A 15103-nucleotide genomic window follows, 5' to 3' on the forward strand; every position below is an offset into this window, starting at 1 on the left:
TTGAGTTTTGTAAAAATAGTGCTCTTTAATATAAATTATTGAAATATTTTAGAAATATAAATATGTGCAACGTTCCTTTTTCATTTATTTTTTGTAATGCTTTTGTCATTTCAGATATTACAGCTTGTATTTTGCCAGACTAGTGGCCAGCCTTTTTGCAAGAGAGTCTTTATAAAAGACAAAATGATTCACATGGTGCAACGCATGTCCAAAAAACAAAAACAAAAACAAAAACAAAAACAACAACAACAACAACAACTTGGTGTCGATGCAAGAGAGAAACCCGGATTTGAAACAAAGATGTGCGTTTGCTATGCTAGAAATTCAGCGCCCTTGTCTCAAGTGGCCACAAAAAATTTTTTAATGATGTGAAAAAGGCTTCCACTCCAATATGGATGACGGGTAAGGTACGAGCACGGGTCGGACGCAGAAAACTTTTGATCAAATCCGGGTCTTGCACGTTTAGAAAAAGGCTTTTTTTAAAGACTCACTTAAGGGGACGTCTTGTTGCTCCCTTGACATTCAGAATAACAAACAGCTCCAGAGGCAAAGACTGGAAGATACATGAAGGCAAAGTAAAATTTTAAAAAAGGTACAGGCATGAAACCATCTACATAACAGCTCGTTTCCTCTCGTATTCTCCTTCATGAATGGTAAGCAAACAAAGAGGGAGAGCTGAACACGCTCAAACACAACGAGGCATTTTTAGTACAAAAAAAAGAAAAAGAAAGGTGATACTCTAAGAGGGTCTAAAAGACAGAATTAAGACTCAACCAAAAACTTTCTTCTGGTTATATTTACAGGAACGGCGTCCTGTTGAGCTCTTTAATTTCCTCCATGTCCAGGATATCCATCACATCAGTATTTCTGCTTAGCTGTATACCAGTATGTTTCCTCCCACTCCTCCGCTGGCCAGACCCCCGCAGTAAGAAATAAGATGATAATCTAAGAGGGTCTAAAAGACAGAATTAAGACCCAGCCAAAACTTTACTTTTTTTTTTTGTTGTATTTACAGGAGCCGTGTCCCGTTGAGCTCTTTCATTTCCTCTAATCTGAGCCATCAATCACTTCAATGTTTTTGTTTAGCTGTATACCAGTATGTCTCCTCCCACTTCTCCACAAGCCTAGCCCCCTTCCCCAGTTTCCTAATCCCATTTCCAGCTCTTCTCCTCTCTCCTCCGCTCAATCCCTCTTCTCACCCTCCACAGCCCCCCCCCCCCCTCTATCTCTGGGATCATCGTCGTCATTCCCCAAGGAGCTTTACAGTGTCGCTGACATTTTTCCAGCCAGTCTGGATAAAAATAAGTTCTGCTGTTTTGTTTGGTCCCCGGCCAATGCTTTTGTCTCTGTGACGAGCTTTTGTCTCGGCTACAGATGTCTGTTTTTTGTCACTGTCAGAGCACACATGCATCTCCCGAAACAGAAAAAAAAAAAAAAAAAAGAGAGAGAAGAAGAAGGAGCCGGGCAGGGAGTGGATGAGGACGAGAAACAAACAGGAGAAGGAGAAAATGCTTTGTAATGTGTTTTTTTTTTTTTGTCCCACGCTAACAAAAAAAAACCTTCATGTGGGCCTGTACCTGCATGTGTGTGTGTGTGTGTGTGTGTGTGTGTGTGTGTGTGGAGCTAGCGTGCATGACCACCCCACTCCCTCCTGTGAGGCAACATTTGCGGGAAGCAGCAGCGATGGAAATGTGTGCGCCACCACAACACACAAACACACACACACTCGAACAAACAAATAGTGTGCGTTCTCTGTGTGAAGCCCCCTGTTTGGACTTTGCCCCATTCTCCGTAACGCCCCCCCCCCACCCCCCCCTTCATTCACCCGCTCTCTGCCCTTTGCCGTCTTTTCTCTGTGTCCTGTGATCCAAAAGCGCTGTAAATGTCAGGTTTCTCCCTAAAGCATATTAAACCCACCGGGGTCGTCTCGGCGGGCGCATTGATCATGCGGTTGCCATCATCGTTAATATCGACCAATCGTGTTAATCTTCTACGAGGCACTGCTCTGCGTCTGAGTCAGTCATAGGAAACGTTGACCTTTGACCCCTGGCTTTATCTGCCACTCTCACCAGTGGTCAGTTTTTCTTTATTCTTTTTTTTTTGTTTGTTTTTTTCAGTTTTTTTTTTTTGTTTGTTTTGCAAGGCAGGATGGACGAGGTAATCGTTGGTTACCCAAACCACACTCCTCCTCCCAGAGCCCAGGTCAGCCCCGAGACTCTTGGTGGTCTCATCAGTGATTAATCAGATCTGGGACCAGCTGATTCCGGCCACTGTGAAGAAACTGACCTCGTATTTGCAGATAAGGCTCAGTCTGGTCAGTCTCTGTGAATATTCTCGTATGCGTATGAGAACTGGTGGGCCGTCCACCCCCGGCGCCTGGTCCGCGCATCTGAACCTCCTGCGGTTCCTGTCAGTCATATAGGAGCGTCGTACTTCTCCATGAAGTCTTTAAGTGTGTGCGGGAGCTGCTCAGTTTGCTCCGGCTCCCTCAGGCCTCGGTTGTTCAGTGTCCTCCTGCACATGTGCTGCAGGGACGAGAGAGAATTCGAGAGGGGTTGCCGCAGCTCCAGGGGGATTTTCTCTCCACCGGTGTGGATCAGGTAAACGTTACGTCCCTTCATTTTCGCCTCCCCCGAATTGCCCCCGCTTGCCCCTCCTCTGGTCCTTCCAGTATCTGGTCCTTTGCCCATGTAGTGCGCGATGAGTTTCAGCACACAATCAAACTGAGGGAGCTCCAGGGTGTTTTGGGGGTCCGGCTGTAAGAAGAAGCCCCCCTCCTCGCTGTGGATGCGCAGGTTCTTGGTTCCTCGAGCCGTCTGCACGGAGAGGGTGAAGAAGTGGTGGTGGTCCGAGGAGTCCCGGATCAGGAACGTTCCCGGGGGGTGAGAGCGCAGCAGGGAGCTGGCCTCCCGACCCCCAACGGCCCCCCAGTAGAACCCACTCTCCTGGAGCTTACGCAGTGCATCCATCACCTGAAACAGTAAAAAAAAACATGTCAGCTAAAGTGAATTTTTCAATTTACACACAGAGCGGTTACTGTAAAAGCTCGGCTGTGACGGACCTGATGGTAGTGTTCATGCGAGCTGAAGGTTTTGTAATGATGTGGGGTAAAGCTCGACCCCTGAACCCTGCCCTCTGCAGGCGTCACACTGTTCATGGCGAGGGGGCTCGGTCCGTTGAAGGTTACCATGGTGCCATGGCCCCCTGCCTCCGCCTGCAGGTCGAGAGGCAGGGGGCCCACAGTGGGAGTGTTGAGGCGGACAGGGGGAAGGGAGTTCGGGGCCGAGGGGTAAGAGGGGGAATGGGGTGAAGGCGGCAGGGTCACACACCGGGTCCAGGGCCCCGGGGCAGGGGAGTCTGATGCATCCAGAGAGGGGCTGGTAGAGAGCACCTAAACACAGCTGGAAGGAGAGATGGAGCACAGGTTAGCCTAGTCTATGTAGGGAGGGAGAGAGGACGTGCACAGGCAGGCTACGCTGAGGCAACATTTGAAACTGCTCCATGAGCAGCATGACTTAAATAAATGACCACTTTGCCACACTGGAGCTCTCGGTTTACCCCCATAAAATGCAGTTATGGCGACTGTGACAAATGCATAAGACAAGACCGGGCAGCGAGAGTAGGCAGGTTATATTTAGTTTAAATGAATGCAGCCTGCTGCTGCTGCTGCTGCACCGTGCAGCCAGACAGCAACTGGATCCTGATTGCTTTCAATTGTCTTCGATCGGGCGCACCGCAACAAGGGATTTCTGAATCGGGGTCACTGTGAAAGAGTCCTCCCCCTCTTTCACAAAATAAGTCCTTATCCCTTCTCGGAGGCCCCGCTCTCCGGTTTCACTGTGACTGAGGAGGTGTCCCGTCTAGTCTGGTCTGGTCTGGCTGTGATCCCTTTGCAGCAATACGGGAATTAGTGTCGGCTTCAGCGGACAGTGCAGGACGGAGACAACAGAGGTCGGTCCACTATCGTTAATACACCAAAAAAAAAAAAAAATAACCCGAAAATTGCACCTCCGGGAGCCGAACAACGACGTGACAACTGCTCCGCTGTAGCCAAACAATGCACCTTCTTTTCCCCTATGATTTTTATCCACTTATCTGACATTTTAGCGAACCGCTTCCCAGTCTTTCCACGGTCTGTAACTTACCTTGCGGATATGTTGATCCCCGCACCGCAGCCGCTCGTCGCCGTAGGGAAAAACAGGCAAACTACCCGAAAGTAGTGCTAGATGAATTATTAACTCAGGCATTAAAATCCGAAAAACACAACAAAAAAAGTATCCAAAAAAAATGTAAAAAAATGAGGGTATGTGTATGTATGTGGGTTCTTTTTCTTTCGGAGCGGAGGAATGCAGTGCTGGTGGTGATGATACCGTGTGGAAGAAGGTTACTGGAGGTTGTTTCCACTCAGTAAAGCCCATGTTCGTAAGGCCCCGCCCCCTCCGCTGTTCGTAAGGCTCCGCCCCCTCCGCTCAGAGGTCCTTCCAGTAAACACACGCACGCGCACGCACGTACGGTACGTACACGCACACGCAGAACAGGCGCCTGTGCACGCGCTCTGCCTCCCCTCTGCCTCTCTCCACTTTTTTTTTTTGTGTGGCAGATTGCCAATAAATAATCAGCGTGACCTTTGCCGCGCGGTTTCCTGGTACTGGCGGGTTCCCTTCTCGAAAGGTGAAAAAGTTAAAAGCTCCACATATGGCACAATACATGAAATAATAAACTTGCGAATCGTGTCACGAGATTTGACAGAAGTAAAGGCGTTATTATGCGCACAATCCCTAAATCCCTAAAGTAGAAAAATTACATTGCAGACATTAACTACAATTTTTTCCAATAACTGTAACTGTTATTCAAACAGTTTTAGTTACCTTAAAACAGACGTCAGCGCTTGCATTGCGTTTTCCTCTCCATCTCTGCACAACATGACTAACATCTAAACTACTACGATCTGGCTAATGTTTAAAGAAAAGGTCTTTCTTGCCATCGCTCCATGTCAGGAAGCGCCCGACGTACCGTAAGTGCTCTTGAGCAACCCAAACAGCTACGCTGCTCTATCGCTGAGCCGTGACCTGGAATATTCTCTTGGAGAATTTGCAGACTGCTGTGCACGCCTTAATCGAAAAATGCACCGAAAATATGCAAGAAAAATAGACTTATTCTGCATTATTGCACACAACGCACTGCATTAGTGTTTTATATATATATTTTTTTTTTGATTATCATATTTACATGTAAGATCATTTTTAATATTTTTATCTCTCCAGCTGTTATATGCTTTGATGATTATTGGTTCCAGGTTATAGTTTAGTGGTGCATATCCTGTTTTTGTAGTTAAATATTATGAGGACACTTTTATAGGGTTTTAGGATCTTAACCTACAAAGAAACCAAAGCATTGTGGAAAAGACAGTATTTGACTCACATAAAATGCAGTAGAATTGAAGTAGAAACAGAAAATAGTCAAAAAGGTACATTTGAATTTAACTTTATTTTTTATAGTGTTACCTATAGTGTGTACCTAGCTCACTGCGGTATTCAGTGTACCTAGGCAATGATTAACGCTTGTTTCTCAGTAAACTACCATTCTGTTCACTGTAGGATTACAGGACAATAACAATGTGGATCCACTGGGTGTAACATGTTAACAGTTATCACATGCTGCAGAGGCCACAGGAATCTTCCACACCTGTAAACAATACACTCTGCTGCTTGACTGGAAACGTGTAATAGTCACCACCTTAGAGCAGGTGGGGCACCAGAAAGGAATATATTTGAAAGTCAGCATGCAGGACTTAAATCTACACGCGTTTGTCTATTTCAAATGTACATTTTATTATAGATAAATAAATGTAAGAATTAACATAAATGAAGTTATGAGGTGGTTTGCAGGGCGACCACTGGAGGTCTCTTGAATGCGTTTAATTATCTGAACTATGTAAGTCCAGAAACGTAGAAACATTTTAAAATGCATTTTAATTTGTTGTTGTGATTATAATCATACTAATTATACTAATATTAATCCAACACACTTGATACTGCAGCCCAAACTGCCATTTTCTATCACAGACCACGGAAAGAACATTGTAATTGTAAATTCATAAAAGTATCAATAAAGTTTGTTCAAACACGCTGCGCTGCAGCAATGGCGGCCCCCATGTCCTGGAGGAGGCTGGTGCACTCCGTGTACTCACCGGCCATCGCCGGGGTTTTTACCCGAATATCGGACCGACTGTTCCGAGCACGGGACAGAAGAGGAGGGTAAGAGACTCAGACACGAGGATAAATGAGCGTCGCTGCGTTTTCGCTCCTGCCTGCACCTCCTTAGCCTGCTGCTAGCATGCCTTGCTAATGTTGTCGCTAATGGTTTCCATTATCGGACACGTTGTGTTTTGGTGCTGCTGTTTCCCGCAGACGTCAAACCCCCAACATTTCAATACGCATAGAAAATTCTGCTTAAGCAATTATCGGCTGAATTACCGCGTTTTCGGTGAACATGAAGCGTTTTTAAACTCAAGTCTAGCGCGTTTTCAGCCGTTAATAAACCTCATGAGACTTTTCAACCATTGGCTAACCTCTAAGGAAAGTTAACACAACTGGACGGAACACCATGTTCTTGTCCTCTAAACATTGGCTGGGGTCTTACCGAGACTGAAACCTGACGTCGTCCTCACATTTACCATCCACAGTTTCATTCCTTCTTGCAGTCGACCGTGATCGACACACCTAACTTATAGAAAAGGTTTCTAATCAGGTGGAGTGACACACCTCTGAGTTCTCTGGAAACATGTGAGATGACTGTCGTTTTTTTAACAATAGACCATTTCACTGACAGCGTCTAGTCTTTGTCATAGAGTTAAAGAGCGCATGTGGAGGGTGAGCAGGTGTCCGTGTGCTCCTGGTGTTGGTGTTGGCTCAAAGTCATGACTTACTGGAAGACCTCTTGGAGCCGGGCCTACTTTCTCCTGTGTGTTTCCTCCTATGATAATGCATCTTTGGAAGTCCATCATAAATGACGGCTTTGTTTGAAGTGTCCCAGCAAAGCAGGAAAAAAAGGTGATTTACCCAGAAGAAAACAGACTTGTCATCGTGAATGCGTTTTGTGTGTTTATCTTGCCATACTGTGCATGCAGTCGTAAACACAAGTCACAAATTATGTGGACAACTCCCTCTGTACTTGCAGCAATAATAATAATAATACTTAACGAGATTATAAAGTGCTATACAAACATATAAAATTGCAGTAAACAGACAAATAAAACAAAAACGATTAAAACGCACAGTAAATGACGACGACAAAAGATCTGATCCCATCGCTTTAACAGTGCCCAACAACACGGATACAATAGTTGCCGCCACTAACAGTGACTTTTACTGGAAACGCTGCAACAGGAAAGAGAGGAAAAGTCTGAATAGATAGTGCGTGTAGGAGGCTTAAGGAGGATGAATTAATTGTCTGTGGTCGTCTGGCTACTGAGTCACATGGACGAGAAAATATAGTTCAGGCCAATCACAGCTGCAGCGGTCTGTGTTGTTACAATGAGTAGTATCGGTTCTAGGGAAGTTGACTTCAGGCCACGCAGAACCATACGTTTGGCTTAAGTCTTTGCTGGTGCTGTTGCTCTTCTTCCTGAGTATTTGTGGTTAATGTGAAGCACGCCGCTGCCAGTGCACCAGCACAGAAATGTCACCACAAACTCTGGTACACTATGAAATAAAAACAAACACGCGTGACTCAGATTAACCTGATCTTGAATTTCTTTGGCGAGGACTGGAATGCCACAGACACTCGTTTATTCGTAAAAGTCCCGCGCTTCAACTTTAAACTCTTATTGCATCAGCACTAGTATTACAAGAGGATTATAGTAATATTTTCTCAAGAGCCACAGAATTGAAAAAGCATCCTTTCCTGTTTGCTAAACTAATCCACTTCAGATAAGTTGAGAAGTATGAGGATGTAAATCCAATCTTCCCCGTAGGGTTGTTTTGAATTTTTTCTTTTTCTTTTTTTTTTTATCACATGCTTCAACTCAGGAGGGATGTCATGCAGTCACATACCAGAGTAAAGGGCTCCTCTGTTCATTGAGTTAAAGTCTTGCATGTTTAACATAGCATCTAACTTTGTTGAATCTAATGAGGTTAACTCCCTCTCTGTCACAGTCATGACCTGTTAAATAACTTTACTTTGATAACATCTAGAGATGCCATATTACAGTAGGTCGGTCTTGTTTACTTCCATGTTTGGGTCTATTTAGTTTTATGCTGGGAAATACTGTGGTAATGCATGATTTTTATATAATTATTATATATCGGAAACAGTGATCACATTAGATTGAAAGTGTAGTCTTATCTCCCGTCAGACCGCCTTATCTTTTACAACTTACAGAAAATTATCCGGCCCCTATGAGTCATTACATAACCTCAGCACAGACCTGGATGTTCCCTGTCAGATACGTTGTGTAGTTTGCACTGTTGTAAAAAAAATTGCGAGATAATTTAGCGTAAGCTGTTCGTGCACAAGGAAGTTATCGTTCGCGAAGCGTTTTTATGGCTCTTGGACCCATAACAAGGAAATCTCTCAGGGGTTTTTATGTGGGTCAGCTCCATATAAACAGATTTTTAGATGTAATCCACACAATAGGAGGACTTCTGATACTCCACCCAGCTCATTTATTGTCAGGCAGTACTGTGTGATTGTATGGGTGGGACAGAGGGACAAAGGGACAGGACCAAAAGACCCACGAGTTTATAGCTGCAACTTAGTAATTTGGTGGAGACATGCGTGACCTTTGCTAAATTAGCTGAGTATCAAATTAGGCCAACAAGGCTGTAGAGGCAGAGAACTGGAAACTTGGCTGGAAGATGACGCCCACTCGCTTTTTGTTGTTGTGTGTGTGTATTGTTTTTGTGTATTATTGTGAAATTAGATAATACAGTGATGTGAACAGACAAACAAGATGTGAACCAAATGTGTGCATGCGTGTGTGTGAAGTATAAATGCAATTAAATTATTATAAAGCTCATTACGACTATGGTGATAGTAGAGACGGCTGTAACTGCAATAATATTAATAGTAATGATAGTTACAAAGCATCCATAGATAATTATTTAAAAATAAACAAAAGGAATTAAACAAGCAAAACTAACGAATACATGCGATACTATTAATATTAATAAGTGACAGAAAGATGGAAGAAAAACATGATACCTGCAAAACTATTGCTTCCTGTGATATAAAGCACAGAGGAACCGGTTTATCCAGGGGACTCTGAAGAAAGACGCAGCAACGGTGACGGTTTCTCACGAATAATCCTGGAAACACTCGCGTCCAGCTTCGTGCTTTGAAAGAGAGAGGAAATAAAAACTGAAAAAAAGTGTAAACAGCTCTCCAAAAAGGAACAAATCTGATTGAATGTATCACCAATTAAGTTGCATCTTCCTGATTTTGAAGTCGAAGCCTCTCAAAGCCAGAGAAGTTTATGTTGTAGTTTATATTTTTGTTGGTAGATGGAAAGTTACATTCAGAATAAACGGAAGAATATTGTGAAAATGTTGTATTTAAATGTAATTAATATTAATAAGTAAGAGTAATAATTATGGCTTTTTAACGGAGGAGATCTTTAAACTAAATTTAGCCAGAAAAGTTCAAAAGTCTTCATAAAAACAAATATCAATTATTCCATTAAAAATGTAAATTCTCCGAGCAAAGCTGACAAACCCTTAGTTTATTTCATTTATATGGTGCGAAGGAAAAACGTCCTTATCATATTATGTTAAACATGTCTCTTTGGCCTAGTCTTGTTTGTGTTCCTTCCATAGACAAAACAGGGTCTACAAGGTTGGCTGGAGATACTGACTGACGCCACGGACGGTGATAGCCAGTGTGGTTGACCTCCCACCTAAATTTTCATCTTATATACCTCCTGGCACGGGGGGGAGGTCAGAATGATTCTGGCTCTGAATGCATGAACAGCTGTTACCACTTCTCCTGATCAGTAAACCTTATTTCACTACGAGTCACCTGAATCTTCTGTGTCATTTCCACCAACCCTCACATTTCCACAACAAATTGGCTTCAATTCGAACAGGATCTCGACAGAACAAGGACTGGTAAGTTGTATTTCTTGTCTGCGTTTGGTGAGACTCTATGAAAGCGCTGTGTGGAAATAGCTGGCTGCTCTGAACAGTCGCAGTGTAAGCGCGAGGAAGCCGCTGATGGGCCTGGGTTTGACCACCCGTAAGAAGGGGGTTCGGACTCGACTGGGAGAAGCAGTGTGTGAGCATTTCACCTTGAGAAGACGTTCTGGATGAATTTAAGTATTTATTGGTGTTTCGCAAGACCGGCTGTGTGGTCCCGGTCCAGAGGGGCATCTCAGACCGAGATCCAAGTGGTGCATGCACAAAGCAATTGACTAGAAATTAGAGGTTGTTAGAATATCCAAAATTAGTGGAATACAATTGTACATACATTTTTTTTTTTCATATGCAAACATGAATAATAAAATGACTGCGATGTAATTTGACACTACAGAGAACTCATGGTGCATTTGAGGCAAAGGCCCCTTTGATGATTTAAAATACCGTAATGTGTTGTTTGTTCTTATTGAATGAGTGTTGAGTGAATGAAATAACCATGGATAATCATCAGTCCACATTAACGACAGATAAAGTTCTCCCAAAGCGAATTTAAGACCAAAAACACAGAAGGAAGAGATTAGCGCACCTGTTGGTAAAGTACCTGACTCGGTGCCTAAATCTAATATTTTCGAGAACTTTTTTTGCTCCACAAACACCCGCAGGAGAACTTGGACGTGCTACAGGGTGGTATTATGTGCATCCTTTTACAGCCTTGATGAATGTGTGGACAAAAGATGAATGGCCTTATTTGGGTTCTTTTGAAGCTGAGAAACCTGATCTTGCTGCTGCTCGAGTTAACCCCTATGTAGGGAATCCAAAAATGTGATTTCCCTTACACGTTTGAGTGTGTGTGAGCATGTGGACTACACATGCTGAGGAAAGAAGCGAGTGGATGAATGATGAGTGGATCTGTCAGTGTGCTGATGTTGTCTGGCCTGTTCAGATGCCTGAACTGGCTTCACAAGCCATAGTGAAGCGTCGTTCAAATGATACAGGAGCTTGTGCTAATGCTAGGTAGCAGTAGTATGATCTGGGGGACTAAAGAGTAAATCTTTAGTCTTTAGTCTGCGTTTCATCGGCGTAGCAATGGAAGGAGATGTTGTTTTTGGGTGATTTTTCCTAGTGGGAGTATGTATAGAGAGAAGAGAAATGGGCCTAAAACGGAGCCTTGAGGAACCCCATGTGCAATATTTGCTGGTGTGGAGGAGGAGCTACCAATAGAAACGGTGAATTGTCTGTTTGAGATGTAAGAGCAGAACAAATCAAGGGCAGGACCGGAGATGCCAACCCAGTGTGACAGGCGGCGGAGGAGAATTTTGTGGTCGACAGTGTTGACAGCTGCGCCGAGGTCTAAAAGAATTAAGATGGAGCATTTGCTTGTTCCTGCTTTTCAAATGTTGAGCATTTCTGGGCCCGGTTCATGTTCCATGAGTTATTGCAGATGTAAAGGCAGTACTCGGTTTGGTGTCTTTTTCTGTCTGGCTCCTAAACTACCGGGAGAGTCTTCATGTGGGTGTCCGATCAATAACCCCTTAATCCCATAATTGAAGAGCTCTGTGCTGGAAGTCTCATAAAACTATGATTAATTAGGAGACGTTGCTAGTTTGAAATGGGGATGTTATTATTATTATTATTAATTATACATGTATTATTGTTGGAGGCGTATTGATTAATTTTAGCTCATCTATTAACAATCAGCTGATTGAGATGTTAATTGAGATGGCTGCTATTTAAGAGCCCTCAGTTGTTCTCTGTTATACAAATGGAGCTCGCACAAGCTACTGACGTATTATGAGATAGAAACATGTGTTTATTTTTGTTACTCTTGTGATATAATTAATAAAAAAATATCTGTCATATCTTTTCCCGTCATTATTACTGTTGAGTGGACCATTTAAAACTACACAAAGTGTTTTCTTTCCATGACTTCAACGACTCTATGTGAGATGTTTTAAGTTTGTAATTTCAACTGGGGGAGGAAAAAAAAGCAGTTAATATTTACCTTTCTGTACACGTCACCTGGTAACCTGTGATTAGTTCAGGACGAAGACGCATGACAATGAAGGCAAAATGAGAAGGAAAACAAACGCAATAAAAGTCCAACAATCGGTTGACTCATACCAAAGGATGAGACCAGGAACAAATACGTCAATGGAAGATTGCTCTTTTATTACATTTTCAGCAGCGTAAAATCAATTTCCGGCTCCCTGTGTCTCCCCTGCAGGTCCTCCGTGCTGCTGCTGGCCCCCCTGCTGGCTGAAACCGACCCGGCCCCGCGCCGCGTCTCCAGGCCCATGGGTTCGGCCGGAGCTCAGGGCACAGACGGCCTCTCCACCCACTTCAGGTGGATGGCCGAGCACGTGCCTGCCTTCCGGGTGCCGGGCGCCCACATCCACATCCTCACCTCACCTGAGCAGTTCTACCAGGCCATGAAGGTCAGTGTCACGACGTCCACCAGAGCACACCTAGCCTCGATCATGCCATAACATTATGACCACCTTCCTAATATTGTGTAGGTCCCCCTTGTGCATCCAGAACAGTTGTGACTCATTCAGAGAATGGACATGGGTGTTCTGAGGGTGCCCTGTTGTGTTTGGAAACAGGTTGTTGTTAGTGAGGGGGGTGGGGTTTGGGTCCTATGGGTTGAGGGGGAGGGGCCTATGTGGTTCCATTGACTGAAAATACTATGGACGAACTCATTGTGATGTCACCCATTGGATCCTGAACCGCAAAAATAAAGCCTGAAGTTGGCGGTCGCCATGTTGGATGGGCTTTACTCCGCCCACACTCAGATACTCCAAATATGGAGTTGTGTTGGGGCGGGGCTAAAGCCGTCCTGGACATTGAGACCGCCCACCCAACTCCCCCCTTCCTGTTTTAACCTGTTCAAACGGGAACAACCTTAACTATGCAGAGTTTTAAACCTTAATAAAAACAAAAATGAACGAATGAGATAGAAAAACAATCATCCCGCGTACAGTTGTCACAAATAGTGAAATAAACTATTGAGACCAAAATCTTTAGTTTTTTTGTACCAGGCTGTAAACGTGTTTAATAATGCTGTAAAGTTGGGCTTTTTAACATGGCGGTCCATGGGAATTTGCTCCCATTTGGAGCCTCAAGTGGCCACTCGATGAACTTCAAGTTTTTGTCTTTTCTTGATGATCATGGCGTTTGTTATTTATTTATTTTTCAGAATGAATGAGGTTTTGTTACAGCAGCTGTTTGCGTGAAATTGAGGTCACGCGGTGATTCGAGACGCACGTTTTAATGTTTTTTAATGTTTTAATACCAGGTGTGAACTGGCCAGGTACAGTCTGGTGCACGTAAACACCAGGTTTAAACAGGGACTTGATTCCTCCACAAACTCTTCCTTGTTTGCTCTGCATCATCTGTCTTTCCTGAGCAGCAGCTGGCAAACGTTAAGTCTTCAGACATACTGGCTGCTTAAAGAAAGTGATATTATGATGGAGTATACAACCCCGCCCAGTTACAGCTAAAGTACTTGTTTACATGAGCAGGTGGACGCCAGTTATTGACTGTTAGCGTTTCCATTACAGTTTTTCTCAAAATAAAAGTGACATGTCTGAAATTTCCATACACAAGTACAATTGCTCTTTCGGTGGCTCTTTCGTCTTGTGAGATTTCAATTTGGGGATGTGACATGAAGTGGTCACATGACCCCCTGAGTACAGTGACGGGGAAATGGGAAATAAGTGTTTCCATTGTAAACTCTTATATATCGATGCGTGCGAAAAACCGCCTCATGAAAGTTTAAAATCGTTTTATTTTTAACTGATTTCTTGTCTTTATTTACTTATTGCGCCTACATTTTTTTAAAATCGAAATTGAATTGAAGTCCTGCTTTATCAGACTGACGTTTAATTCCAACTAGGGCAGCCGTGTTTATAGTCGTATTTTATTATTCTTATCTTCCGTTTTATGCTCGTCTGGAAGACTTTTAATTCCCCGCAGCGCTGTAACACTTTCCAACTGTGTTTTTATGTCTTGTTTTTATGTTTTGATATTTGCATTCTTTTATGGATTTATTGTAAAGCACTTTGGGTACCTTTTGGTTCTTGTAAAGGGTTATACAAATGAAATTTTATTTGATTTGATTATTGTTCTAAATATCCCTGCATGACAGATGCGATCCAACCTCATGAGGGTTTCTTATTTGTTTCATTTTGTCGTGTTCATTGCCTGTTAATGTGTATTAAACGCAATGAAAAAAGAAATAAGTTATCAGTTTATCAGTTAAAACAATCATGAAAGACAGGAAAAATGCGCATCTGTCTTCCTGTCTTCTTTCCTGTCGGTAAAATCAGGTGCTTTGCGAATGCTTCCTTAAAACCAACTTGACGGTTTCAGTTAGAACAATAGCAGACTGGCACACTGGTTTTCTTTGAGGTTATTTTCAGTTTCTCACACCTGCTCTGTGTCACGTCTCTGGAATTCTTTTGTGTTACCTCTACTTTTATTATCTTTATCTAGTCAACCACTCCAGGGACAAAGAAGCGCGAATTGTGCTCGGTTACAGTAACACGCCGATGCTACCGCGTCTGTTGTTAAGTTAATCTACGGTGTCTTAACGTTTGTCAGGATGAGTTGCATGAAAAATGTTTTTTTTATCAAAACCTGTAATGTGGGTCCAAGCGGGTGTGAATTGGAATGTTTTACCGCTTCATTACCACTTCCTCGTTACACTGAGGGCTGGGAAGTTTTCATCTGATTGAAAGTGTATTGTTATATTAATAGATTGTGGTTGGCATAGGCTGTTTGCCACTTTATCTATCAGGGAAAACATTTGTAGTGCCTCAAGCAAAATGTGTTTATTTTCTGACTCATAGCAGGTATTTGAAAAACCCGCGGCATGATAGATGAGAAACCTCAGATTAGGATGGAAATTCCTTTTAGGGTTCACAAGTTACAAAGGCTTTTACTTTTTCAGTTGTTCTTGTTAACAAATC

The 15103-nt window shown here is 43.2% G+C and overlaps 2 protein-coding genes across 4 annotated transcripts in view; one reads left to right on the forward strand and one right to left on the reverse strand.

Annotated features, from left to right (window-relative positions):
- On the reverse strand, positions 1 to 6770 carry socs3b (suppressor of cytokine signaling 3b). 2 transcript variants are annotated; one of them, XM_047609690.1, is made up of 3 exons: positions 6643 to 6770; positions 3062 to 3401; positions 1 to 2972 (listed from the first exon to the last, which is right to left on the reverse strand). In XM_047609690.1, the coding sequence occupies exons 2-3, from the start codon at positions 3188 to 3190 to the stop codon at positions 2415 to 2417; spliced, it is 687 nt and encodes a 228-aa protein (XP_047465646.1). In that variant the 5' UTR covers positions 3191 to 3401; positions 6643 to 6770; the 3' UTR covers positions 1 to 2414. The 2 variants fall into 2 exon arrangements, with proteins under 2 accessions (XP_047465646.1, XP_047465645.1); XM_047609689.1 differs by lacking the exon at positions 6643 to 6770 and adding an exon at positions 4146 to 4390.
- LOC125022760 (CDP-diacylglycerol--glycerol-3-phosphate 3-phosphatidyltransferase, mitochondrial) overlaps positions 6105 to 15103 on the forward strand; it is a 27727-nt gene continuing 18728 nt past the window's right edge. The window contains exons 1-2 of one of the 2 annotated variants that reach the window (XM_047609684.1): positions 6105 to 6257; positions 12358 to 12568. In XM_047609684.1, the coding sequence (XP_047465640.1) occupies positions 6142 to 6257; positions 12358 to 12568 (327 nt within the window). In that variant the 5' untranslated portion in view covers positions 6105 to 6141. Of the gene's footprint in view, positions 6258 to 9931; positions 10107 to 12357; positions 12569 to 15103 lie in introns of those variants that run through there. The other variant, XM_047609683.1, reaches the window with a different exon arrangement.

The sequence above is a fragment of the Mugil cephalus genome, chromosome 16, assembly GCF_022458985.1.
Source record: "Mugil cephalus isolate CIBA_MC_2020 chromosome 16, CIBA_Mcephalus_1.1, whole genome shotgun sequence".
NCBI classification, from domain to species: Eukaryota; Metazoa; Chordata; class Actinopteri; order Mugiliformes; family Mugilidae; genus Mugil; species Mugil cephalus.